The following is a 25,813-nucleotide window of genomic DNA, read 5'->3' as shown; positions in this document are numbered from 1 at the left end:
TTGTTAAATATAGCAGCTTCTTTGGGGTCCACACCAGGGAACTAAGTTACCTTCACATTACTGTGAATGAAATAGAACCCGTGCAGTGTCTACCATCTTCATTTCCCAGATGTCAGTTTGAGAAAGTGCTTCTTTCTTGCTGGTTTCAAGAGCAAAAGAGATTAGCTTCTGATTATTCTTTCTAATTCCCCTCTCCTTTAAATGATTCTTGCCATAACTCAAACATGACAGTGCTAACCTCAGAAACAATGGCTAGGCTAAAATGTTTGAGATAAAACTGTAAGATGAATGGTCGTGAATGATTCCATTTGAAGGAAGGTAGAGAGAATAAACTCTTCCCAAAAGTAGGAAAACTACCTATTGGTCTTGCAGGATTGGGGAGGGGGCTGTTGACCCCTTTCATATCCACCCAAGACTACACGTCTTCATCATTTTGCATCCTGAACCACTCTTGGGAAATATGAATGGCTTTCATTCATGCTAACAATAGACCTCCTCATCCAGGGGACACCATCCTGGACACTGTGGGTAGTACTGGCGTTTACACACACAAGAACTCTAGCTCACTCACTGGCTGTCATGCTGGGCGAAACTCAGCACGCGTTCTTTCTCCTTTGCCCGTATTTTCAGAGATGCAAGATCTGTCCTTATCACAGACTGTAGCTAGCTTAGTGTATGATTCCTTTTTGTTCCCCCATAGTATGCTGAGAATTTTGAACTTTTCACCTTCAGGAAGCACTTGATGGCTTCTCGCTGGCATAGCTGAAAGAACAACTTTGGGGCAACTGTTGCATCAACTAAGTGCTTTAGGACCTGAGGACTGAGAAGGTTACGAAGCAACTAAGATGGAGGGCCACTGTGTGCCATAAATGTAAGTGTGTGTGTGTGTGTGCGTGTGTGTGTGTGTGAGAGAGAGAGAGAGAGATGACTCAGGAGAGAGCTGAAACAAGATTTTATGACACTACTTGGAATGGCCCTCAATTTAAAACTTAATGAATTTTTATTCCTGGAATTTTCCATCTAGCAGTCTGAATTTTCCCTCTAGTACTTTTTTAAAAAGATTTATTTTATTTTTATTGGAAAGTCGGATATACAGAGAGGAGGAGAGACAGAGAGAAAAGATCTTCCATTCACTGATTCACTCCCCAAGTGGCTGCAACTGCTGAAGCTGAGCTGATTCAAAGCCAGGAGCCAGGAACTTCTTCTGGGCCTCCCATGCGGGTGCGGTGTCCCAAGGCTTTGGGCCGTCCTCAACTGCTTTCCCAGGCCACAAGCAGGGATCTGGATGGGAAGTGGGGCTGCCAGCATGAGAACCGGTGCCCATGTGGGATCCTGACGCATGCAAGATGAAGACTTTAGGCACTAGGCTACCGCTCTGGGCCCATCCCTCTAATACTTTTGACTACAGGTAAATGGGTGAGACCATAGCAAATACCATTTGAAATAAACTGAAAGTGATTGTTATTTCTGAAATGTAGCAGGCATCTGTGGAGTGCAGTTAAGATGCTGCTTGAGTACTAAGAGCATTCAGAGTACTAAGAGCACCCTTGGTGTGTCCCCTACACCAATTCTCCGCTGGATGAAAACCTGTACCCAGGCAAGCTAAGACTACTTCTAAAAAACAATGCCTCATTTCCAACTTGTTATCAAGGATTAACCTTCTTTTGTAAAATTATTTTCATTTTTTATTTCAGAGCAGAGGCACAAGGATCTTCCATCTGCTGGTTCACTCTGCAGGTGCCTGCCATACATAACTGGAGCTGGGTTAGTTTAAAGCCAAAAGCCAGGAACTCAATCATGGTCTCCCACGCAGGTGGCAGACATGAGTTACTTCCTGCTGGATGCAGGGAAGTCAGCTCGAAGCTGAGTGTGAAGGGAGCCAAAATTGAAACCTTCCAGGGTGTGAGGTGGAGCCAGAATTGGGACCAGACACTCTAATAGGAATGTATGTACCAGACTCTCCCCAACACCATTTTCCTTTTATAACTAACAGCTATCTGGCTGAACAAGCATATAAGGATAGACACATGTATCATAATAATTCTAGAATCCCGAAGCATCGGTGAGATTGTTATTGTAGGGATTGGATAGCAAACATGTCTCCACTGAGGTAGACTATGATCAACTGCCTCTTACAGCTTCCTGCCTCCATGTTCAAGCCTTCCACACTTCAACCAGCAAACAACCCCTCCCCCAACAAAGCCCAGAACCTTCCGTCTCCCCGAGATGCCACTTGTTCTCTGCTCTTACAAACAGACCGCGATCTGCCTTTCTTTCCACCAAATGATGCCGATTTCTTTGGTGACCGTCATCCGTACCTCCCTCTGCGTCATATATTTGGGTTTCTTGATTTTTCTTTTATCTCCATCATTCCCTTCTTCCTATATTCTATAGGTTCATTTTGGCTGTTACTCATTTAACTTTTGGATTTAATGCTTAGCTGTCTTGGTGGTAGATGACTTGTCCCTTTCCATCCTGTAAGCAGAATGCCAGAGCTACTTGGCTGTCTCAATAGACTTTAGCCCAAACTGTACCATTTCCAGCTTCCCTCCAGCATAGTGTGACTAAGGGACTGAGTTCTGGCCAACAGTTATAAAAGGAAGCGTTATATAAAATCAGCTGACAAGAAACAAAGCATGCCCTTCCTCTACCTCTCCTTGTGCTGTCTGCTTAAAATGACAGCTGCAATGCCAACACGATAGCAGGAGCCCCAGCAGCCTTTAATGAACCACAAAGTAAACTCGAGCCTAAACGGGCTATGTCGGGTGTCGAAGCAAAAACAGAGCAACCCGACTTTCTGATAACACTTTGAAGCCACCGACTCAGCTCCTGATTCAGGTGTCTGTGTCGTTACGGTAACAAAAATCTCTAACTTGATTTACCTACCTCACCCTAAGGGGAATCTTTGTTAATATATACATCGAATTGGAATCCTAACGATTTATGTAATTCATCTGTGGCTCATTTCTGGATAGTGTTGTATATTTCTACTGCTTTTTTAAATATCTGTAATGATAGTTTTGATTTTGTCTTCATTTCCCTAACGCTAGGCAAAAGTTACCCTTCTGAATTGCCTAGCGTTGGGCTTTGTTTACAATTCTGTTGGTCTCACCAGCTCGTGTTCGGAGGCAGGAGCCTATGAATGTTTTATCTTCATTTATTTTCTGTGTCTCCTTGCAAAGAGCAGGTGCTTCATCTGCCTTGTTCAGTGATCTCCAGTGTCGGGAAAACTCCCCACCAGATTGTGAATATTCAATACATATTTGTTGAGTAAATGCAGTTTGTACAGTTTAAATATTTTTTTAACATTTGTTTACAGTCTTAGTATATTAGATGTTATGCACACACAAGAGGGCATCATAAAAATACAATGGAATTAACAATTTTTAGAGGAAGGCCCTTCATCACTACAGGGCAAGATTGTATCACACGATGGGAAAATAAGTTCCAAAGGCGATAAAGTTACACATACAATAAGATTACAACGTTGCATGTGCCAAGCCTCTCTCAAGCTTACATCTACATAAATACTATAAAGATAATAAAATAGAATAGAAATACTGTTGCACTGAGTATTCTAAATTTGAGAAAGGCAATTTAAAATATTGTAGCTGGCAAGAAGACATTCAGAACAAATGATCATAAGGGAATGTGCACCCCACACATTTAAGGAACTCTCATGCTAGTGGTTAATTTAAAATGATGAAATCATACTAAGCAATATTAATATAGTTGAGAACTGTAATTTGTTCATGCAATCTGAAAGAGGCATAAAAATCCCAAAGGAAGCGTATTTCCCATTATTTTAAATAGGAAAATCTGACATGTCTCACACATCAACTTGAAACTCCCTGAGACTCTCTCTCCCTCCCTCCTTTCCTTCCTTCCTTTTTTCATATATTTTTATTTTGAATTTTGAATTATGTGGTACAATTTCATATAGGCTGGGATTTCCCCACAAACTCTCACCCCCAACAGATTTTCCCCATGTTGTTACAATGGAGTATTCCTTCATAAGGAATCATAATTCTATCAGTCTCTTATTTAAGTGTACCCCAACATTGTTGTTACAGACAATGTCAGGCAGTCCTGCATCCCGTTGTCTACACGTCTGACATCCAACAGTTTGATTGGGAATCCATCTTTCATCTGGAAGCACGGATGCATGTTCCATTATACCCCCACATCTGTATATGATAGACCCCAGTACTCCATCACTGTACATTTCCATAATTGAGAAGCCATGAAACAAGGTCAACAACTGGTATGAGTTAAAACAGCCACAACAACAACAACAACAACAACAAATTATAGCACCATAAAAAAACGTGCCACTGAGTAACCAACACATGAGTGACAGAAAGGAAACATAAAAGTCTCTTGGGAAAAATGATGACATCATGTAATCAATGAGCCAGTGATCAATTCGACATGAGAAAGGAAATTATTTGGAATAAACAAAACTGAAATAAAAAGCATCAAAACACATGGGATACAACCAACCAAACAAACAAAAACCAGTATGGATCAGATTATTGAAGTTACACTTTCCATGCTGGTTTCCTTATATAAGAGAGAACATATAGTATTTGTTCTTTTGTGATTGTCTCATTTCACTGGAGCATAATGGTCTCTAGTTGGGACCACCTAGTTGTAAATAGTATAGTTTCATTCTTCTTAATAGCTGAATAATATTCCACGGAGTAGACGTACCACAGTTTCTTTAACCACTCTTCTTTGGATGCACATCTGGATTGTTTCCATGTCTTTGCTATTATAGTTTGTGCAGGTGCAAATATAGGATCACAGATCCCCTTCTCACATGCAGATTTGACTTCTTTTGGGCATATTCCTAGCAGCGGGATAGCTGGGTCATATGGCAGGTTTATTTGCAATTTTCCAAGCACTCTCCATACTGATTTCCACAGTGGTTGTGCCAGCCCATACTCCCATCAGCAGTGAAGGAGGGTGCCTTTCTCCCCACATCCATGCCAGCAGGTGTTGTTAGCTGAGTTCTGAACATAGGCCAGTCTCACTGGAGTTAGGTGGTACCACAACATGGTTTTCATTTGTATCTCTCTAATGTCTAGGGACCCTGAGCCTCTTTTCATATGTCGTTACATGAACTATTTTGATGTTACAGAAGCTTTGTAATGAGTTTTCTGAATTCTGTGTCCCCCATTTTCTCAATGTCTTCCTCAGTTAACTCTGAGAGTGGGCGAAGTTTTTGCTCCTTTGCTGAAGAGTCTTCAGCAACATTCATAGTGCCTTTGTCTTTTCTTTTACATTTTGTCATTGCCATTCTGGTTGATGAAATCATCTCTAAGGTGTATTGCCTACAGGTCTACAAGTTGACTTTTATGTTCAATCAGTGTCCTGGATTTGGAAAACACAATTGTCATAAATAATTGCTTTGTCGGTGGCACTGATTTTGTAGGCAGCACTGATCTTGATGCTCCCTGTTGGCCAATAAGTCTGAGTGCCTCCTGGAGTTATTTTGGGTGGAGTTGGTGGCGTGCCTTGCCAGGGCTGTTTTGTTGTTGTTGTTGTTTGTTTGTTTTGTTTTTGCAGAGCTTGTGCAGTGTTGTAAAATGGAGGTGATTTTGTTCCCAGTTTAGACCTTGGGCAGCTCAGTTGTCCTCCCTTCAGTCTGATAGTGCCTGGTCCCATGACACTGATATCTGAGCACTACTGAATTAGCGCATGTGCAGTTTATCAATGCTCGGAGCTCTTGCTTCTCTGTGCTAGTTGGCACCAACAAAGATCAGGGGGCTGTCAGCCGTCAGCTCCAGGGACCACACAGACCCTTTCGGCTGCAAGGCTGGCACTGCTTTCTCTGTGGGCTCAGCTCAGTGCAACTAGCTAGTAACAAGCCCATTCTGGACCTTCACTTGGGGTCCACACTTGCTGCCCTGCTACCCGAGAAGGCGCCAGGCGGGGGACGCTGCTGGAGAGTTGGGACTGCTGGCTTTCAGCTCCAGCGACCACACAGACCCTGCAGGGAGCGAAGCTGGTACTGCCCTTCCCACTGCATCAGTTCCGTGTGATCAGCCGGAAACGAGCCTCCTCAGAGACCCTCAGTGGACTTCATGCTCCACCTCTCCATCCAAGAGTCTCCTACTCTTTCTCCGCCTGTGGCTGGCCCAATTCACCTAGCGCAACTGGCAGGTCCCAGACTACACTCGCCTCCCGAGCTCCCCACGCAGACCCACCTGGCTGTCACAAGAGCCGAGCAGAGGCCACTGCTGGATGTCTGGCTGGCGCTGGAAGTGGACCACCGGAGCATGGACAGCCAAAGCCTGGATCGCTGGAGTCTGAGTTGCGGGTAGCAGACCGCTGGTGGGGTTTTCTGTCCACTGCAACACTGCTCTGCTACCGCCACCACTTCCCTGTGCTCAGGGGGGTCTCCAGGTACCCCCTCCTTACTGCCCGACCCCTATTTTCCCCTGTAATCTGCTTCTTGTACTTGACCCTGTCTAAAGATTCTCTGTCACATCAAACGTGCCTATACCCTATGCCGCCATCTTGCTTCTTCATTTTAAAGATTTATTTTTATTACAAAGGCAGATTTTATACAGAGAAGGAGACACACAGAGAAAGATCTTTCATCCACCGGATCAATCCCCAAATAGTCACAATGGCTGCAGCTGAGCTGATCCAAAGCCTGGAGCAAGGAGAGTCCACGCAGGTGCAGGGTCCCAAGGCTCTGGACCATCCTTTACTGCTTTCCCAGGCTACAAGTAGGAAGCTGCATAGGAAATGGAGCAGCTGGGACATGAACTTGCACCCGTATGGGATCCCAGATCATGCAAGGGGCTGATTAAGCCACGGAGCCATCACGACAGGCCTGAGAGTTTTTTTTTTTTTTTTTCAAAATGAAACTAAAACAGAATAAAATGCCCACATGTGGAACAATGGTCATGGTAGCGGTGAAACAGAGGAAATTCCACTTCCTGATCTAACAATGAAAAACTACCCACAGCAGCCGCTCAGCATAGGACAGGGGCCTCTGTCAGCATCACTGGCAACAAGAAGCAAACCCCTTAGTGAAAGCAGGTGAGCTTTACTATTCCTCCATTCTGCTCCTGACTGTACTTGGGACAGCGGCCAAAGCCTTCCCTGCAGTGTTTTGCTTAACATGCTGCACTACGTTTTTTTTTTTTTAAATAAACATGTATTTTGCTCTTATAACGTCAATTTTAAAACATTGTATTAAAAGACTTTTATGCCATAAGTGGCATCGATATTCAATCAAAACAGGTGTTTTGTTAGCAGATTAATCACCCAGCAGGGATGAAGAACCCTTACTCTGCCAGGAGCCACATGGATATTTATTTACAGCATCATTTGCAGGCAAATTTACTCACTAGCCTGCAGGGGCTGGCATTGCGGCAGAGCAGGTAGAGTTATCACCTGTAATACCAGCATTTCCTACGGGCGCTGCTCCACTTTCAAACGACCCCCTGCTCATAGCTTAGGGAAAGAATCCCCTCGTGCTTGGCCAAGATACTGCCTACGTGGAAGACCTGGAAGTTCTCCGGAAGCACCGGGGGTTACCTCTGCTTGGAACAGGTGTTGCTTCAGATAACTGGATGACATACGAGTCAAATATCAAAGGAGACATAAAATTGCACTAACTTATACACAGGTCTTTCAAACCATTTTTCATTTTCTAAAAGATTTGCTTTTTTATTGTAAAGTCAGATATACAGAGAGGAGGAGTGACAGAGAGGAAAATCTTCCATCCACTGATTCACTCCCTAAGTATCCACAGCTGCCAATCCGAAGCCAGGAGCCAAGAGCCTCTTCTAGGTCTCCCACGTGGGTGCAGGGTCCCAAGGCTTTGAGCCATCCTCGGCTGCTTTTCCAGGCCACAGGCAGGGAGCTGGATGAGAAGTGGAGCCGCTGAGATTAGAACTGGCACCCATATGTGATCCCGGCACATACAAAGTGAGGACTTTAGCTGCTAGGCTAACTCACCAGGCCCCATTTTTTTTTTTCATTTTTTGAATAGTTGGTGCTATCACTATTATTCAAGTCACAATCTGCTCAGGGTTGACCTTAATTCACAACTAGTTTCATGTAAAAAAAAAAAATCCCAAATTAAAAACAAACAAACAAAAAAAGCTTTGGGCCCTGAAAGTCACACTCCTCAAATACATACTATTTTATGCATTTGATCATTTAGACCATGAAGCTATAGAAACTTTTCCTAGTAAATGATGTAGTGCTACCCTAAAATGCTGTACAGAATTGTAGCGAACTTTCATCCATAAAATACGCCGTCATTTGCTTTTTTCCTCTAATCTTGACAAAGATTTTGTTTTTAATCAAAACTAGAAAACATCAGAAAGTAACATTTGTCACTCATTATGCACTTTTAATTCAAGTTTTTAAGCTCAACAAATATATATCCGAATATATCGAAAAGCACCTTCTCAGCTTCCGCTACAGTGATGTGTTTTTAGAATTACGGAATTATTTTAACAGTGTTTTAAAGCCCATGCGTGCGGTAGGCATTATGCACTGTGGATAGCTACAAGGATTTCTCACATTCGGAGTAGTGTATATTAAATCATTTTACCATAGCTGGGAAACCTCCTTCTCATCCCTTTTCACTCTACCACCCACCACAACACACACACACACACACACACACACACACACACACACACACACACACACTCAGAGCCCAGAAAAAGTGAACTACTGAACATATCACACCGGCTTTTTTCAAATCTCAAAGCTCTACTCTGATTTCTGCTTCTGGGTGTTCCATGTCACAGGACATGGGTTGATTCCTGGCTCCAGCCACGTGCCAGCCAGAGAAGCGGAAGTGATTGACTCAAGTAGCTCAGGATCTGCCAGTCAAGACCTGGCACTTCCAACCCTGAGTGTTGCAGTCCTTTGGGAAAAACACCATCCAATGGGAGCTAGTGAAAAATAAAAGAAAAACAAATGGACTCAATTCAGCTATATCCCACCATCTCTCAATGCTCCTGTAGCGTTTGTTTAACCGTGAACAACAGCGCTTTGCACTGCGCTGAAACTGTCTATTTGGCTTCCGAAGACGGTGGTTCCTCTGGCGGTGCAGTGACCACATCCTAGTTGTAATTATATCCCCTTGCCTGACATAGGACTTGAAACCAATAAGCAGGAACTACGAGTTGGGTCTGATTAAGGTATAAACAAAGTGTCCGAAACCTTGAATCACTTTCAAAACTCATCTAAGGGGGCAAACGGTCACCGTTGCAGTTTGAAATAACTTCATTAATAACAGCATTCTGTGCCAAGCAACACGTGAAGACCCTCACGTGTGCTATCGCTGAATGCCAAAGCACAAACGGGGCAGGTGCAAGCTGCCCTTTAACCCCTTCACCGGGGAAGGAAGCAAAGGTTTTGCAGGTCTTCAGGAGCGTGGCTGAGGTCATAGGGTGGCATGCCACCACGATGCCCACTTGCTGCAGAATGGGAAACCTCCACCAGACATGGTGACTGAACATCTGTTTCTGGATGAGTGGGGGAGGAACAAGAGAAACAAAAATGAAAATGGAGATGGAATACGAAAGGGAGCGTTTCAGTAACCACTACACCAAGTAGAGGTCATGTTCCAGATGAGCGATCCACAGTGTGAGTCTTGGGAGATTATTTCATGTGTCAGTTCAACGATTTGGGATTAACAAATACACGTGATCTTGGTGAAATATAAGCTCAAGATGAAAACCTCTGCACATAAGACATCCCCAGAGCCTGTTTTCTCTAACCCGCTAAGAGGTTTCTTCTCTCCACTGGGACTTTTCGGCATCTACAATAGTATTGCTGCGTCACTCAAGTTCCAATAGTAACTTTTAAAATATATATATTTATTTTTGGGCCCGGCGCGGTGGCGCAAGTGGTTAAAAGTCCTCGCCTTGCACGCCCGGGATCCCATATGGGCGCCGGTTCTAATCCCGGCAGCTCCACTTCCCATCCAGCTCCCTGCCTGTGGCCTGGGAAAGCAGTCGAGGACGACCCAAAGCTTTGGGAACCTGCACCCACGTGGGAGACCTGGAAGAGGCTCCTGGCTTCAGATCGGCATAGTATCGGCCCGTTGCGCTCACTTGGGGAGTGAATCATCGGACGGAAGATCTTCCTCTCTGTCTCTCCTCTCTGTATATCTGCCTTTCCAATGAGAAAATAATAAAAATAAAAATCTTTAAAAATAAAAAATATATATATTTATTTTTTATTGGAAAGGTATATTTTATAGAGAGAAGGGGATACAGATAGAAAAATCTTCTGTCCACTGGTTCACTCCCCGATTGGCCACGATGGCTGGAGCTGAGCCGATCAGAAGCCAGGAGCTTCTTCTGGGTCTTGCACATGGCTGCTCTGTGCTTTCCATCCAGCTCCCTGGGAAGGAAGCTGGGAAGGAGCAGAGAGCAGTCCCCATTCCTGAGCTCCTGTGCTTAGGGGAGAGACCTGGCTTATAGCTTCAATCTGCTCCAGCCCTGTGTGTAGGGCCACTTGGGGAGTGAACAAGTAAATAAAAAATTTCTAAGTAAGTACCTTAAAAGTAAGTATAGCATAAGTATAGTGAATATTTTTTTTATTGTTGTTAACATTGTATTATGTGATACAGTTTTATAGGCACTGGGGATTCCCCCCACCCCTCCAATACCCCTCCCCCCATGGTGGATTCCTCCACCTTGATGCATAATCACAGTTCAAGTTCAGTTGAGATTCGTTCCTTGCAAACACATATCTAGCATAAAGTCCAGTGTCTTATTGTCCAGATAAGTTCAGTGGCCTCTTGGGGAGACCTTCTCTAGTCTGAAGATACGGCTAACAGAGTAAAGATCCGGTCAGTTAAAAGCCCCAACAAAACCTCAGTATCAATATACAACATTATGGAATTAATTGACATAGTATTGGGTAAACAATATGTTAAAAATAATGCAAGTTCCATTCTTCGAAACACATGGGTTGAGACAGTATCAATGACAGGTTCGAAAAATAACCAACAACCAAACAAAAATTACAAGTTAAATCAAGGGTATAGTGAATATTTTAAAATAAGATAAGTGAGTATCTTAAAAACAAGAGCCACACTGAAAAGCTCACGGAACACAGCTAAAGGTCCTCTGTCTTCCCAGATACCCAAGTGCAGAATGGCTAAACACGTCCAAACACTGTAATTGCTTCCACGAGCTACCTGATGGACATTCATTTTGCTTCCAATCTTTGGGAATGATTCATTACCATCCTGCATAACCTAGCAGACATTCTAACGCATGTGGCTGTAGGTCTCAGGATATGCAGTTAGAGAAGAACTGTTCATTCAAAGTGCATCCACATTTTCCACGTTCGTAAATATCATACAAGTAACCTTCCAAGATAAGACCTTAAGGAATGAATTCACTTGAGGTGCAAATTAGTCCATTTTTAAGAGTCAAATTTTGAGTTTTTCAGTCTACCGATTGCTAATTTTACTATTGATTACTGGTCTTATTTCATAATTAGTGCTAGCATTTTTCAGCAGGAAGCTAGACTGGAAGCATGAGCTGGGACTCAACCAGGCATTTTATATAGGATATAGGTCTGCAACAGGGAATTTTATCATTGTAACAAATGCTCATTCAGTTGTGGTGGAAGAGGCTGGTTGGCAGAATTAAGAACAGCAGCCCATATCTTTGTCAACTCCGTTGCCTGGCCCCTTCTCCACTTTATCCTGTGCTCTCTGACCAGATGAATGTATGCACTCTATTGACTTCACACAGTTGTCAGGATATACGTCATCCTCATGTTACTTATGTGTTTACGTGGCCCAGGCAAGAGGCCATTATCTTTGAGATACCAAGATATATGCATTCTTACATTTAATTCTGTAAGTATTTATTAAATGACAACAACCGGTAAAATACTACTCTAGGCACATGGGATACAGCAGTGAGAGACAGAGAGAGAGAGAGAGAGAGAGAGAGAGATGATGTCCCTGCTTATACTCTATTGAGAGTGAAGCAATAAACAAAACACACAAGGCTGATATTTACACACTACGGAAAAACCCAAGCAGAGAGAAAGGCTGGAAATTGCTGCCTAGAGGGTAATGATTTACCTAGGATGGACAAGGAGAAACTCCGCTGAGGAGGTATTTGAGTGGAGTTCTGAAGGAACTGGAAAAACAAACACAGAGCAATGTTGAGAAAGATCACTATAGAAAATGAGTTTTGGCAAAACCGCAGTGGGGCGGCCACGATGGGCTGGCGTGGGCTGCTGGGGGCCGCGATGCTGGTCAGCGGGATGTGCTGACCTTTGGTGCGGTTGCTGTGGTGAGGAAGCAGGGCGCTGCAGCCGACATGCACCCAACAGTCAGACCCAGGAATGAATGACGTGGCCCCCAAGCAGCTGTTGCCTTCTGGGAGGCTGTGGCTGAAATTCTGCCCAAGCTCATCCAGCACATTCAGGTGTCCTGCTTCAAAGAATTAGAGATCTGTATTCATTCCGATGGCATCATGCCACTACTGACCTTCCTTGGGGACCACAACAATGCACAGTTGAAACCCTTGGCTGACCTGACAGCAGTGGACATCCTGACCCAGCAGAACCATTTTGCGATTGCCTATAACCTGTTGTCCCTGCACTTCAACTTCTGGATCTGGGTGAACATCTAGACAGACAAGCTGGGTGCCCGTGAATTCTGTCATCCCTGTGCACAAGGCTACCAACTGGTACGAGAGAGAGAGATGGGACATGTCTGGAGCCTTCTTTGCCAGCCACACTGAAGTCAGAAGGATCCTGACAGATTATGGCTTCAAAGTACACCCTTTCCGGAAAGACTTCCACCGCACTAGCCACATGGAGTTGCACTAGGACAATGGGGTGACACTGATGGTGGCAGAGCCTGTGGAGTTGGCCCAAGAATTCTGCAAATCCGTTCGACCTGAACAGCCACTGGAGGCTTTCCCTACCTATCACCAGCCCCCTGAGAGTCTCAAGCTTGAAGCCAAGGCCAAGAAGCCAGACACCAAGTACCTCCTGGAACAGCCCATGCCTCCAAAGATGCTCTTCACCCCCAACCGAGTATTCTTGTAAATAAACTCTCTCTTAGACCAAAACAAAAAGTAAGCAAACATAAACAAACAAAAGAAAAGGAGATTTAAAGTCCACACATTCAAAGGATGAAGTACAAATGACAATTGGACAAATGAGAAACTGCCCTGCTAGTCAACAGGACAATGCAAATAAAAGTCACAATGAGGTTTCATCTCACCCCAGTAAGAATGGCTATCCCTGGAAAACCAAAACGAACAAATAAACAAGCAAGACCAATAAATGTTGGCAAGGACGTGGGGGAAAAGACACTCTAATCCACTGTTGGTGGGAATGTAAATGAGTGCAATCATTATGGGGGATTGAATAAAAGAAAAAATCAACACACACAGTATTTCCTTGGAATTGACCAGCAGAGATGTCAATTTCCAGTAATCATTGGTAAAAAGCCATCAAACTAGCACATTAAAGACACATCATTCAGTAAGTGTTAATGGAGAAAAATGAGACTGAACGCTACATCATATCCTGACTGAGTCAAAGAGGAAAACATATACAGCTATTTGAAATTTTGCTCATTTTTATTCATTTGAAAGTCTAACGCACAGAGGCAAAAGACAAACAAACAAAAACAACTTTCAACTCCTTTAGTTCACTGTCCAAATGGCCACAACAACTGGGGCTTGACCAGGTCAGCCAGAAACTCCATCCGGATCTCCAATATGGCAGGCAGGGACCCAACTACTTGGCTTGCCATTTGTTGTCCTACCACCGTGCACAACGGCAGGATGTGGGGACTGGATGCTTAGCTGAGATTTGACCGTAGGATGCAGATACAGGTTGCAGATTTCCCAACCAGCATCTTAACCATGGCACTTAATACCTCCCCCACATACCTACCTTGTATCCTAAGAAGTTAAACATGAAACTAAAGGCAAAAATTAAAAAAAAAAAAAATTATTGTTAGATCTTGAAGTAAAAAAAAAAAAAAGCTGGCAAGTTTTCATGATCCGATTTTGAAACTTAAAATTAACCTAACAAGACTTCCACTTTCTGGTTCAGTAGGTGAAAAAAGCTTGGAGTCACCAACATGTCCTAACAAGTGAAAAGCTTAGCAGGTGATGATGGGTGAGTGTCGTCTGGGAGGATAACACAGATGGGGGAAGCGCAGCCTCCAAGCCCGCGACCCTGAACTGCCTGAGATCCTAACAAGACTTCTGGGTGTATTTTAGAAACTAATCCATGTATTCTGCTCTTAATTCAGGTCTATCCCCAGAAAAAAAAAGCATTAAGCCAGAACCTATCCTACTGGGGTTTGATCAGAGCCCAGCTGTTGAGGAAGAAGGGGAATATTCAGCCCTAGCATACTTCAGTGGCGTTCACTGCGCACAGGCACAGGTACAGGAACTTAGAGACTGAGACCCAGTGACAAGGTCCAGAAAGGCTTCCTCTGCCCCAATACTTGATGAGCATAAGACTATAGGCAGCAGCTCCATCTATCCAGTGCAGCATTCCCCAGTGACTCAGAAAAAGTTACAAGGCACACTAGAAGGCAAATAGTGACGTGTGGACAGACAGAGCAAACATCAAATCCAGATGCAGGCTGGCACTGCGGCATGGTGGGTTGAGCCCCTGCTTGTGATCTCGTACTTGTATGAGTCCTGACTACTCCAAATCAATTCAGCTTCCTGCTAACATACTTTAAAAAGCAACAGAAGCTGACCCCCTCCCCCACCACTATCCACTGAGAGACCCCAATGCAGTTCCTCTTTCCCAGCTTCTGCCTTGGCCCCTGTGTGGCTGTCATGGCCCTGTGCAGACTGAACAAGCAGATGAAAAATCTTTGCCCTTTTCGTCTTGTCCTCTCTTTCTGTTGCTCTCTTAGGTAAGTTCATTCTTTTAATAAGGAAATAGAGGGGTCGATGCTGTGGCATAGCAGGCTGGACCTCAGCTAGTGCTACTGACATCCTGTCTGAGTGCCAGTCATCTGTTCAATTTCCAATTCAACTCCTTGCTTATGGCTTGGGAAAGCAACAGAAGATGGCTCAAGCCCTTGGGCCCCTGCATCCACATGGGAGACCCAGAAAATGTTTCATCTCCTGGATTCAGATTGGTTCAGCCCCAGCCATTGCGGCTATCTGAGAGGTGTTAGTGGATGGAAGATTTTTGTCTTTCTGTCTATCCTACTCTCTGTAACTTTGTATTTAAAATAAAAATAAACTCTGTTTACTGACTCTGTATTTAACGGGTTATATAATAGACATTTAGTGGAGACTGACATGTTCAGATGTGAAGACAAAGTGCAGTATGTCTCCATGTCTCCATGCCTCCAGACCAAAGATGGACTCCCAGTGAAACAGATATCCTAACAGCAGGATGCCTACAGTGTCAGGAAACACTTCAACAACAGCATGATGGACTTGTGACTGTTCATGAAGGACCACCCACTGTAACACTGAAGGTGAAATCAATGAGGAGGGAGGGAACTTGAGGGGGAGGGGAAATCCCAGAGCCTCTGGAACTGTATCATAAAATAATAATAAAAAAAAACACTTCTAAAAACCTAAATAAAAGAAATAGAAAACAGACTCAGACATAGAAGAATATTGGGGTTATTACTCTAGGAATTTAAAAGACAGTTGTAGTTGAAATGCAAAGTGGACAGCATGCAAGAACAGATGGATAACGTAGGTGGAGCAGGATATCAAGGGAGAAGGAAAAGAAAAAACTGGGGACTGAAGACTCTGACGGATTCTTCACATAAAGGAAAGATGTCTTCGAGACTGGACACAGCCAGGGGAAGAATCTCTAAGCATGGAGATATTTCAACATAAACCTCTGAAACTAAGAAGAGAAAGAATACGTCATGGGAGGTATAAAAGGAGAGAGAAAAAAGAACAAAAGCACCCTTTAAGACAGGATGAACTGGGAATTTCCTGAAATCAATGCCAAATTCTGAGAATCCAAGCAGGATAAATGCCTGAAAACTATCCAGGCACACATCATTTTTAGAATACAGAAAAGCAACCATATCGGAAAATTGCCCAACAGGGGAAGGAGGTAAAAACACATTACTTAAGGAAGAACAAAGTCCAGGATGGCGTTGACTTCTCAACTTCTCGGAGGCTGTGTGAACAAAAGAGGGTGGAGAGAAATATTTAGAACGCACAGTGAAAGGTGCTACCACTTAGAATTCCATATGGGATCAGAAATGTTCTCAGATCAGCAGAGATAGAACTGGTACTCAATAGATCTACCATGAAAGAAATCTTTTGTTTTTTTCAGAGTTCTTCAGTGAGAATCAAAATGACACAACTTAAGAACGCAACTCGACATGACTATTATGACTCTTACTTATATGACTATTTTCCAGGCTGTTCGAAGAACTCCTAAATTCAACAAGAGAAAGAACAACCCAATTGAAAAAGGGGCCAAAAAACATTAACAGACACCTCCTAAGAAAAAAAAGCATATGAAAAATAATTCCACATCCCACCATCAGGAAAATATAAAACAATAATGAGATGCCATTTCCACTAGAACTGCCATAATGCAGGGCCAGCATGATAGCACAGCGGCTAAAATCCTTGCCTTGATCGTGCTGGGATCCCATATGGGTGCCGGTTCTCATCCCGGCAGCCCCTCTTCCCATCCAGCTCTCTGCTTGTGGCCTGGGAAAGCAGTCAAAGACAGACCAAAGCTTTGGGTCCCTGCAAGACCTGGAAGAGCTCCTGGATCCTGGCTTTGGATTGGCTCGGCTCCAGCCGTTGCAGCTGCTTGGGGAGTAAATCATCAGACAAAAGATATTCATCTGTGTCTCTCCTCCTCTCTGTATATCTACCTTTCCAATAAAAATAAATAAATCTTAAAAAAAAAAAAGAATTGCCAAAATGCAAAATGCCATAACAATCAAGGATGCGGAACAAAGGGACACTCACTCACTGTTGAAGAGAATACTATATAGTGGGAAGAGTTTGGTGGCTTCTCACAAAGCCAAACATTTTCTTAACAATATGATCCAGAAACTCTACACCCTATATTTATCCAAAGAAGTATCACACAAAATTTTCACACTATTGGACACAGATTCTTTATTCCTAATTGTGAAGATTCATAAGGAATAAAGATGTCATTTGGTTGGTTGAATGGATAAGTAAACGGTGGTTATGCAACCAGGGGAATACAATGTAATCCTAAGAAAGAAATAAGCTATAAAGCCATGAAAAGACTAATGCAAGAAAATTGGTGTACACTACTAAATGAAAAACTACCTGACAACACTACATACTCTATGATTCCAACTAGATGTGACATTCTAGGAGAGACACATAAAAAATTCAGAAGTCTCCAGGGTTTATAAATGAAAGAGAATTGAATAGAGAGGCATAACATGAGAACTTTCAGTGCAGGGAGGTTATCCTACACTATCCCATAATTATGAAAATCCGTCATTACGTGTTTCTCCAAACCCACTACTGGAAACGAGCTCTCATGTAAAACAGGGAATATGGATGGTAAGAATGGGTCACAGCGTGTTCACTGATGACGACCCGGGCACCACTCTGAGGGGAGATACTTTCAGTGGAGCAGTGTGCATGCTGCATGGGAGGCAATGGGTATTTGACAAATCTTGATCCCCTTCTCACCATCTTGCTTTGAACCTAAAAGCGTGCTGAAAATAAAGTCTTTTAGAAAGCAGTTAAGCTGGACCCCTTACCCTACCAAATGTCATTTGGGACAACATGGAGGTTGTCACATGAACTAAAATGAGTCAGCCAAAGAAAGGTGGGTACTGCATGATCTTACTTGAGTGCAGATGCGAACCAAGATTGATCTTACAGAATGGAAAAATGGTGCTCGGAGGCTGAAGAGAGCAATAGGAGGATGGGAAAAGGTTGACTAATAAGTATCAAGTTCAAGTTAGACAGGTGAAAGTAGTTCTGGTCTTCTATTACCTAGCAGGGTCACAACAATAATATCCATATTTTTAAAAAACAAAAGATAGAAAACTTTTATAGTTTTTACCAAAAAGAGACGATAAATATGAGATCATGATGTTGCCATGTACTAAATATTATACAATGCCCATGTATTTGGACTAGTACTCAGTAAGTATGTACAATTCTGCATAGTTAAAAATAGACAAAAAGCTTTACAGAACATATGAGGGAACCAAGTTTTTTTTTAATATTTTATTCTATTTCAAAGCAGAGTCACAGATGGAATGGGAGAGACAGAGAGATGTTTTCATTCAAAGTTTCCCTCCCCACATGGCCACAACAGCCAGGCCAGAACCAGGTTGAAACAAGTAACCGGGAGCTGCAGGTGGATCGCCCATGTAAGTTCAGGACTTGGGCCGTCTACCATTGGTCTCCCAGTCACATTACCGAGGAGCTGGATTCAAAGTAGAAGAGCTGAGACACACCCTGCACCCACTACAGGATGCTAGTATGCAGGCACTGTGGGAAGCACTGTGGAGAAGACAAGAGGATTTAGAATTTCACTCATGCCTCTCATTGATCAAATCAACAATGCCGCTCATTAAATATGACGTGTCACTAATAGGTACATCCGGTTTTGAAAATGTTAAAGAGTGATCAAATGCGCAGGCTGCAACTTGGAAGTGGCAGAAGTGAGAGTCTTCCCCAGCGTGTTAAGGGTGGGCAAGCTGATGCACTGTCAGGCCGCAGGACAGGGAGGCGTGTGCAGGAACCCCTACACTCCTGCTAGCCCTTGCTAACAGCCAGCAAGCAGCCAACTGAGCAAGATGGAAATGAAGCTCTCTTTAAGACGAAGCTCACAGAGAAAGGCAATGGCGTGAAAACAGACCTGTGACGTGATGTTCATAACAAAAGTGACACACAGAACTGACTCACAGATGCCAAAAAGCACAGCTTGTTCAAAAAGGGATTTTTAAAAAGCCTTTCAAATGTTAATGCTGTCTCCAGATCCTGGAATTATAGGTAATTTCTTTCCCTGCTTCTTCATATTCCTCTTTTGTGAAAGTTCCATGCATGGCAAAAGTATTTTTATAGCCATAAATAAGAAGATCAAATATTAAACATTTTAATTTGCAAATTGTGGGCTGGGGCAGGCACTGGTTTATTGACATGGTAGATGCACAGCAATGACATTAAACTATAAGAAGCCCTCTTTAACGACGAGCAACGATATTCCAGTAGTGATGGCAGGTCACAGCATCCCAACATTTGCAGGTAAAAAGGCTAATGTTTACTTTTTGCATCCAACAACGTATAAAGCTGACAATTATTTTTATCTTTATTATTATTTTTTTTTTTACATAGGAGGCTTCAAGAACATCCTTGCCGTTGCTTAAAAATGGGAAGGGGTTAAGTGTTTCAAATTCCCTACCAGATCTTGACCTTGACATAATAATGTAACTAGAAGAAACACATCTGGTCACACTGCTGATAAAAGTCTCCTGCTAACGGTAGGCACCACTGTCTTGTGCAAGATGGATTTCTCTCTTTATAAAAAGGACTGCTTGATAAGTAGCTGTCACGGCTGGAACCAGAGGCTGATACTTTCTTTGCTCTGTTATCTTGACAGAATTGTTTTTGAGCCCCACATCCTCCAGTACCAATATATTTCTCTTCTCATATTGAAAAGAAATATTTGATAAAGAATAAAGATCTGAAAATGTAAATATTGCACTTGCCAAGACTGAAACAACAAATACGCTACCTTTACTTTGCGTAACCCCAGCAAATAGACAGGCTGAAAGTCTGGGATGAAAGAAATTTCCTAATTGTTTATAAAGTTTGTAAAAAATACTCCATCAGAAAACATCTTTTTTGGTATAGATTTGCTAAACACCTAAAATAGCAGGCAGGATAACAGAATGAGTGTCCCAATGAAAATATATGGAATAGTGCTTTTATATAAGAAGTCAAATCATATCAGATTTAGTAATAACAAGTTTGATCATAATACAGTCAGAACGTACATATTTAATTTTTAAAAATTGAAACTCAACACTAAAAGTGTATATTTTTAGGGGATGCCTTTTGATGATTCTATGCACAACAGAATGCCCAATCAACGTAACCAGTAACTATCTCTTCAAATATCTAACCTTCCTTTTTAAACTCTTTTCTTCCAGTTTTTTTTAGAGCGACACACAGGACATTATCTGTAGTCTCGCTTCCACTGCGTAGAACACCAGCACTTCTTACGCCTTCTGAACTACAGCTTGGCACCTGCAGTCAGTCTTTTCTCAGCCCTCCCTTCCAGTCTCTTCAGCCCCTGGGAACCACCACTGTAACCCCAAGCTTCCTTGAGACCAACTTTTTCATCTCCACATGACTGAGATGATGTGGTAGCGGTCTTTCTGACTGATTAGAGTTACTGTAACCTGTCCCCGTTCCATCCATGCTGGCACAATGACAAAGCTTTATCACCTCTTATGGTGGACTCAAATTCCATTCCATTGTGGATATGGACCACCTTTAGTTATTGAGCCATTAGTTGATGGACACTTAGGTTTTTACCATTTCCTTGCTATCATGCTGTATATTTAACTTTGGAATGTTAAACATAACAAAGCAAATTCTTGATAGCATTTATTATACCTTCTATCACAGAAATAACTTCTTGAGTTAAAGCAAATCTTTAAAGAGCAGCTTCCAGCCACAGATCTCTCTTAAATGGCCACATAAAGTATGTAAGAATGAGAAACACGGGGCCAGCGTGGTAGCCTAGCAACTAAAGTTTTTGCCTTGCATGCCCTGGGATCCTGCTTTTAATTACATGGCCCCGCTTTCCATCCAGCACCCTGCTTTTGACTTGGGAAAGCAGTTGAGGATGTCCCAAAGCCTTGGGACCCTGCACCTACATGGGAGACCTGATAGGAGCTTCAGATCAGCACAGCTCTGGCCATTGCAGCCGCTTGGGAAGTGAACCAATGGACAGAAGCTCTTCCTCTCTGTCTCTGCTCCTTTCTGTATATCTGCCATTCCAATAAAAAAATAAAATAAATCTTAAAAAAAAGAATGAGAAACACAAATGCATACTGCTACAAAATGCCTAGAAAGCAACTGCCTGATGTGTGGGCACACAGTCAAAGCAGCCCAAAGAAACATTTCTTATTACAATTATGTGCAGACAATCAAAGATTTCTAATCCTAGATATGAAAACACTGCAGAGCTCCAAGCTACCACATTTCTGTCAATGAGTCAAGCCAAAGGTAATCGTAACTGGAATGGGCAAAGGATGGTAACTTCAAGGTAACAGTTTTGTGGAAAATCTTGGCCAAGGAATAGAAGTAAGTATTAAGTTATTGTGCTAACGCCTACTTGTCACCTTGCATAGTGTGACTCAGAACACAGCCCACAGAACAAGATTGGATGTACCTAGTGTTGCCAGCACTTATTCACTCTCACCGAAATCCATTCTGCTATTTACATTGCGCATCCTTTGTCCTAGCAAGAGGTGGAGATGATACAGCTGAAGCTAAATGCAAACACCAGTAAGTTTAGGGACCCAAGAAGTACTGACTGCCTGCTTAAAAAATAATCCAAGGTAGTTAGGAACCAAAGTAATGGCTTTTTCATTGCTTAAGTAAGACAGAAAAAAAAACTACTCACTCAGGAAAATGCATGTGGTATATGACAAAGATCTATTAAGTTGCCAGTCATCCATTCTTTCAAGAACCATTTATCAAAATGCCATAAAACATGCTATGTAATCCATTACGTGGAATTTCTACATAAGTAAGAGAGAGTGTGGTTAGCATCAAACAGAAGGGCAAAGCTTTTTATCAATGGAAAATTCAGGAAGGAAAATGGCAGTTAATTGCAACTGGGAAAGGTTTTATGGTATACATAATAGACGAAGTTGAGCCTGCGGGGTGCATAGAATTGGTTAAGTCAAAGAATGGAAGGAATGGATGCTCCAGGATCCACAGCAAGAAGAGACTCAGAAAAGGGAAAGTGCTGGGAACAAAAGGCAGAAATGCAACCTAAGCAGGAAGACTGGCCCTCCTAGGGAATAGAGCCGACACAGCATCTGGACACATACACCAGTGCCAGATGGCAAAGAGTTAGTGCTGGGCCTTGGACAGGAAGGGAGGGTTTCTCGGACAGTGACCTCCATCATTGCGTGTCTATCCTGTGTCACCTGGGATGTTCAACATGTAGATTCTCAGATGCCACTAGAAATAGAAACCTAATTGTTTTAAACTCCTGTGGTGTCTCATTATCAGTCAGATTGGGTCGAAGGGAAGAAATGCCTGGAGAAGTGAAGGATTCTGACCTCTTCCACAGCAGTCTAATAAGAGGAAAGAGGAAAGGGCTACCAGCATTGAGAAAAGTACCTCCTGCTGGGATGTGGGGTCAAGGGAAAAGACCAGAGGTCACTAGGTATGAAAGAACAGGGCATTGGCTGTGCTGCCCAGGCATGGGGCACACTTTGCTTCCACCGAGGCCCATCTGGATATTTACAATATCATCTGTGGGTCATCCAAAATTATCAACTGAACAATTAGCCTGTTGCAAGGTTATTTTTGAGTCCCACGTGCGGTTGCTTCAGCAGAACCTGACCAAATGATGACAATGTTGCCTGCAGGTTGGATGCTCCCTACCCCGGCGAAGGGACTCACCAGGAGAGCCAACTGCCTTTAGGCAAAGACATTAAATGTGGACATCCTGAGTTATTTACGGGATGAGAAATTGGGTTATAGACGCACAGGAAAATTAATCTGCAGATTTGAACACACAGTTTCCCAATACATCTGTTGCTAGGTACTGCTGTGTAACCAAGTTTCATCAGTTATCCTCAGAAGGGCAGTTACATTTCTCTCCTATGACAGACAAATGATAACATAGCACCACGATTAAAATATTAACCAAAACACATGGAATATTCCTGAGAAAAAGAAAGTCTGAAACACTGAGGATTTTTCATCACTATTTTAAATACTTCTCAGTTTTCTGTTTTCCTCCTTTAAGATGTCATAATTCTTACCTTTGTTGCTAAGGCTTTTAAACTGTCAAGGAATCTTTGCCAGAAATCCTTAAAGAGTGGGCGATCAATTTTCTTCAGGCTATCTTTGGTGCTGGGGGGCAAACTGACATACAACTGAGTAACTGGCTTGAGGTTTCTTGGCAATTATTTTTTAAAAAGAAGAGAAAGAGGAAAGCAAGAAAAATAAAAGCAAAATTATGTCTGTAGCAGGCTCCCCACGACATAAAATTTACAGTTTATAACAAGTGTGGTAATTAAACATTTCACTGGATCGAGAGACTTGTACTTCTTTCCAAAGACTGAAGCAATGATTTTAATAATGTGATAAAATAAGATGTCTTCTGGTTATTTTTCAAATGACTTGGGACCGTCTCCAACAAATGGAAACCATTAAATTATTTAAAATTGGTCCCTTTTTAAACACGGGGTTTTTGTGGGATAAACAGAACGAGCTCTAACTGTAAATCTGGCAGCTTTATCACAATACAATCAGGGAGCTTTTCAGACTTAACTCTCCCTACAAACTCTGTCCCTCAAGGCACACACACAGTTGAAGCCTCGCAGTGCTGTGGGGTCTGGGATGAGGGGCCAGCCCCCACCCCATCAACTCAGTGATAGAAGACTTCAAAGGGACAAGACACAACCCAAAGCTCAAGTCTTATTTAGAGGGCACAAAGCCGTGTCTGTACGCCTCAGAAAGTGGGAGTGAGCTGAAAGTCAGCCCTTGTGAGCACAAATGACGGCCTATTGGGGGATTCGAGCAACTCAGCCAGAGCAGCAGCACTGAGAACCTCCGGCCCCCGAGCCTTGATTTGCTTTGCCTTCTCTGCTCCTGTGAAGATCACTCACTCACCGCTTCTCTCAGATTCTCTTCTCATAATTTCACTCCTGTGTCTATTGGATTTATTGCAAAGTATGCTTTAAACCTAGACTGTGCTAGGTCTGTTCCCCCCCCCCCCTTCGAAATGGGCTTTGCAATCTATTCAGTGAATTTAAAACAAGAAATTGGAGAGAAAACCTCTCTCAATAATCTCATGGATTTTTCTTCTATGACTTATCTATAACTATTTCTCAATGTATTGTACATTTGTCTAGAGAATATTACTTCTGGGATCTAGCACAATGGCTCACTGGCTAAACCTTCGTCGTGGACAGGCCAGGATCCCATGGGGTGCCAGTTCATATCCCAGCTTTTCTTTCTGAAATTTCCTTTATAAATATTACTGGCATGCTTAAACAGGCCAACAGGTGTCCGAGGCTCTTGATAGTTTTTTGGTGAGTCCACCATTCACGTGCTGTTATTTGGTCCTTTGCAAAGGATTCCCTCTGGCGCTTTAAAAACATTTAAAATGTCTAAATTCAAGTCTTGCCTAGCAAATCCACCATCTAGGTTTCCTCGGGGCGAGGTTCTACTGGCCGTTTTCCCTATGTGTGGGCCAAGTCCGTTGTTTCTTTACATACCTTGTCGCTTTTCTTTCCTCACAAAAACACAACATTTTAAGCTCTATTATGTGGCAACTCTAAAAATCAGCCTAGAAGGTATTTTTTGAGAGGGGCAGGGAATCGATAGATTTTTATTTGTTTGTTTATTTTTCTTTTGCAATTGTTTTTTTCTTTTTACTGAACTTATCTGGTAAATGCGATATTGCTGTGTATGTTCACTGAAGTCTGTATTCAGTCAACTTAGTGGCCAGCTAATGATTGGACAGAAATAACCTTGAGTTCCATTACCAATAATTCTCCCAGCTTTTGCCTCGGGGCTGCTGTATGTGTGTTGGCACATGTTTTCCATGCCCAGGCAAGCAGTTGACCACCCAGAATGGTATCGGTTAATACCACAAAGCATACAGGTCCAATGTTTAGCCAATTTCCTTCAATAAATGCTCCTTCTATTTTTGCATGCCTTTAACATTCACAGCTAAGAAAAAGTAGATTCAAATAATTTTTGCCAGTATTTTGATTTTTTTAATTGTATTTTTAAATTGTTTGTACTCTGTCATTTGTGCTGGCATGCAATCCATAAGGTTTCTTTACTGCCACCATTCATCAAAATAATTTTTTGGCCTATTGTGATCTATTATCTGAATCATAATCAAATAGGAAGTGGACTGTATAAATCTCAAACACATTGGAATATTCTAGTCATCTTTTATATTGATTTCTGGTTTCATTCCATTGTGGTCAGCTGTTATCCCCAATGTGATTTCAATACTTTGTTAAATAAAGAAATTAAGAAATTAATAAGGAAATTAAGAAATTAATAAAGAAATTAAAAGAATGTAAGGAAATGAAAATGCAAATTACTTTGGTTGACACAATATAGGCTTATACTGCATAAATATGTATAGCTTTAAAAATTATATAAAGAAAATTTTAACTATTTCATTGTAACATGTTATAATGTCCAGCACATAGGCTGTTGGGTAACTGCTCTGTTTTCTTGAAAAGAATTTGTATTGCAAAGCTTCTGGTTGCAATTCTCTATTTCTGTAATTGCTGTAATATGTATATTAGTTGGGTTGACCCTGAAAGATCCAACTAATTGTTAGGGCTTGGTCCACAACAATGGTTAGTAGACTAGCGCCCATAGCCAATGGATTAAGAGGTAGCGTCTGAATCTAACCTTCAAAGTGATTAGATAAAGATGCTGAGGCAGAGCCCGTGGTTAAGTCATGGTGGCTTCATAGAAACGTGGACATGGAGGACGAGCCTGCTGCCTGTCTCTCTCTGCTGCTGAGCTTTACTGCAGGATCCTTCAACATGTATCCCATCATCCACTGCCTTTACCAGACAAGA

At 42.4% G+C, this 25,813-nt stretch overlaps 1 protein-coding gene and 1 pseudogene across 1 annotated transcript in view; one reads left to right on the top strand and one right to left on the bottom strand.

Annotated features, from left to right (window-relative positions):
• LOC121151827 overlaps positions 1-16,477 on the top strand; it is a 38,062-nt pseudogene extending 21,585 nt beyond the window's left edge.
• Positions 1-25,813, bottom strand: part of LOC121151834 (S-adenosyl-L-methionine-dependent tRNA 4-demethylwyosine synthase TYW1-like) — an 87,620-nt gene that overhangs the window by 22,422 nt on the left and 39,385 nt on the right. The window contains exon 2 of the mRNA XM_040973688.1: positions 23,018-23,153. Coding sequence (XP_040829622.1) covers positions 23,018-23,153 — 136 coding nt within the window. The remainder of the gene's footprint in view (positions 1-23,017; positions 23,154-25,813) is intronic.

Source organism: Ochotona curzoniae, unplaced genomic scaffold, assembly GCF_017591425.1.
Source record: "Ochotona curzoniae isolate NIBS_2020 unplaced genomic scaffold, NIBS_Ocur_1.0 contig_2321, whole genome shotgun sequence".
In the NCBI taxonomy this organism is placed as follows: Eukaryota; Metazoa; Chordata; class Mammalia; order Lagomorpha; family Ochotonidae; genus Ochotona; species Ochotona curzoniae.
Note: the sequence above shows the minus strand (reverse complement) of the source record. Positions and strands in the feature narration are given on the sequence as shown.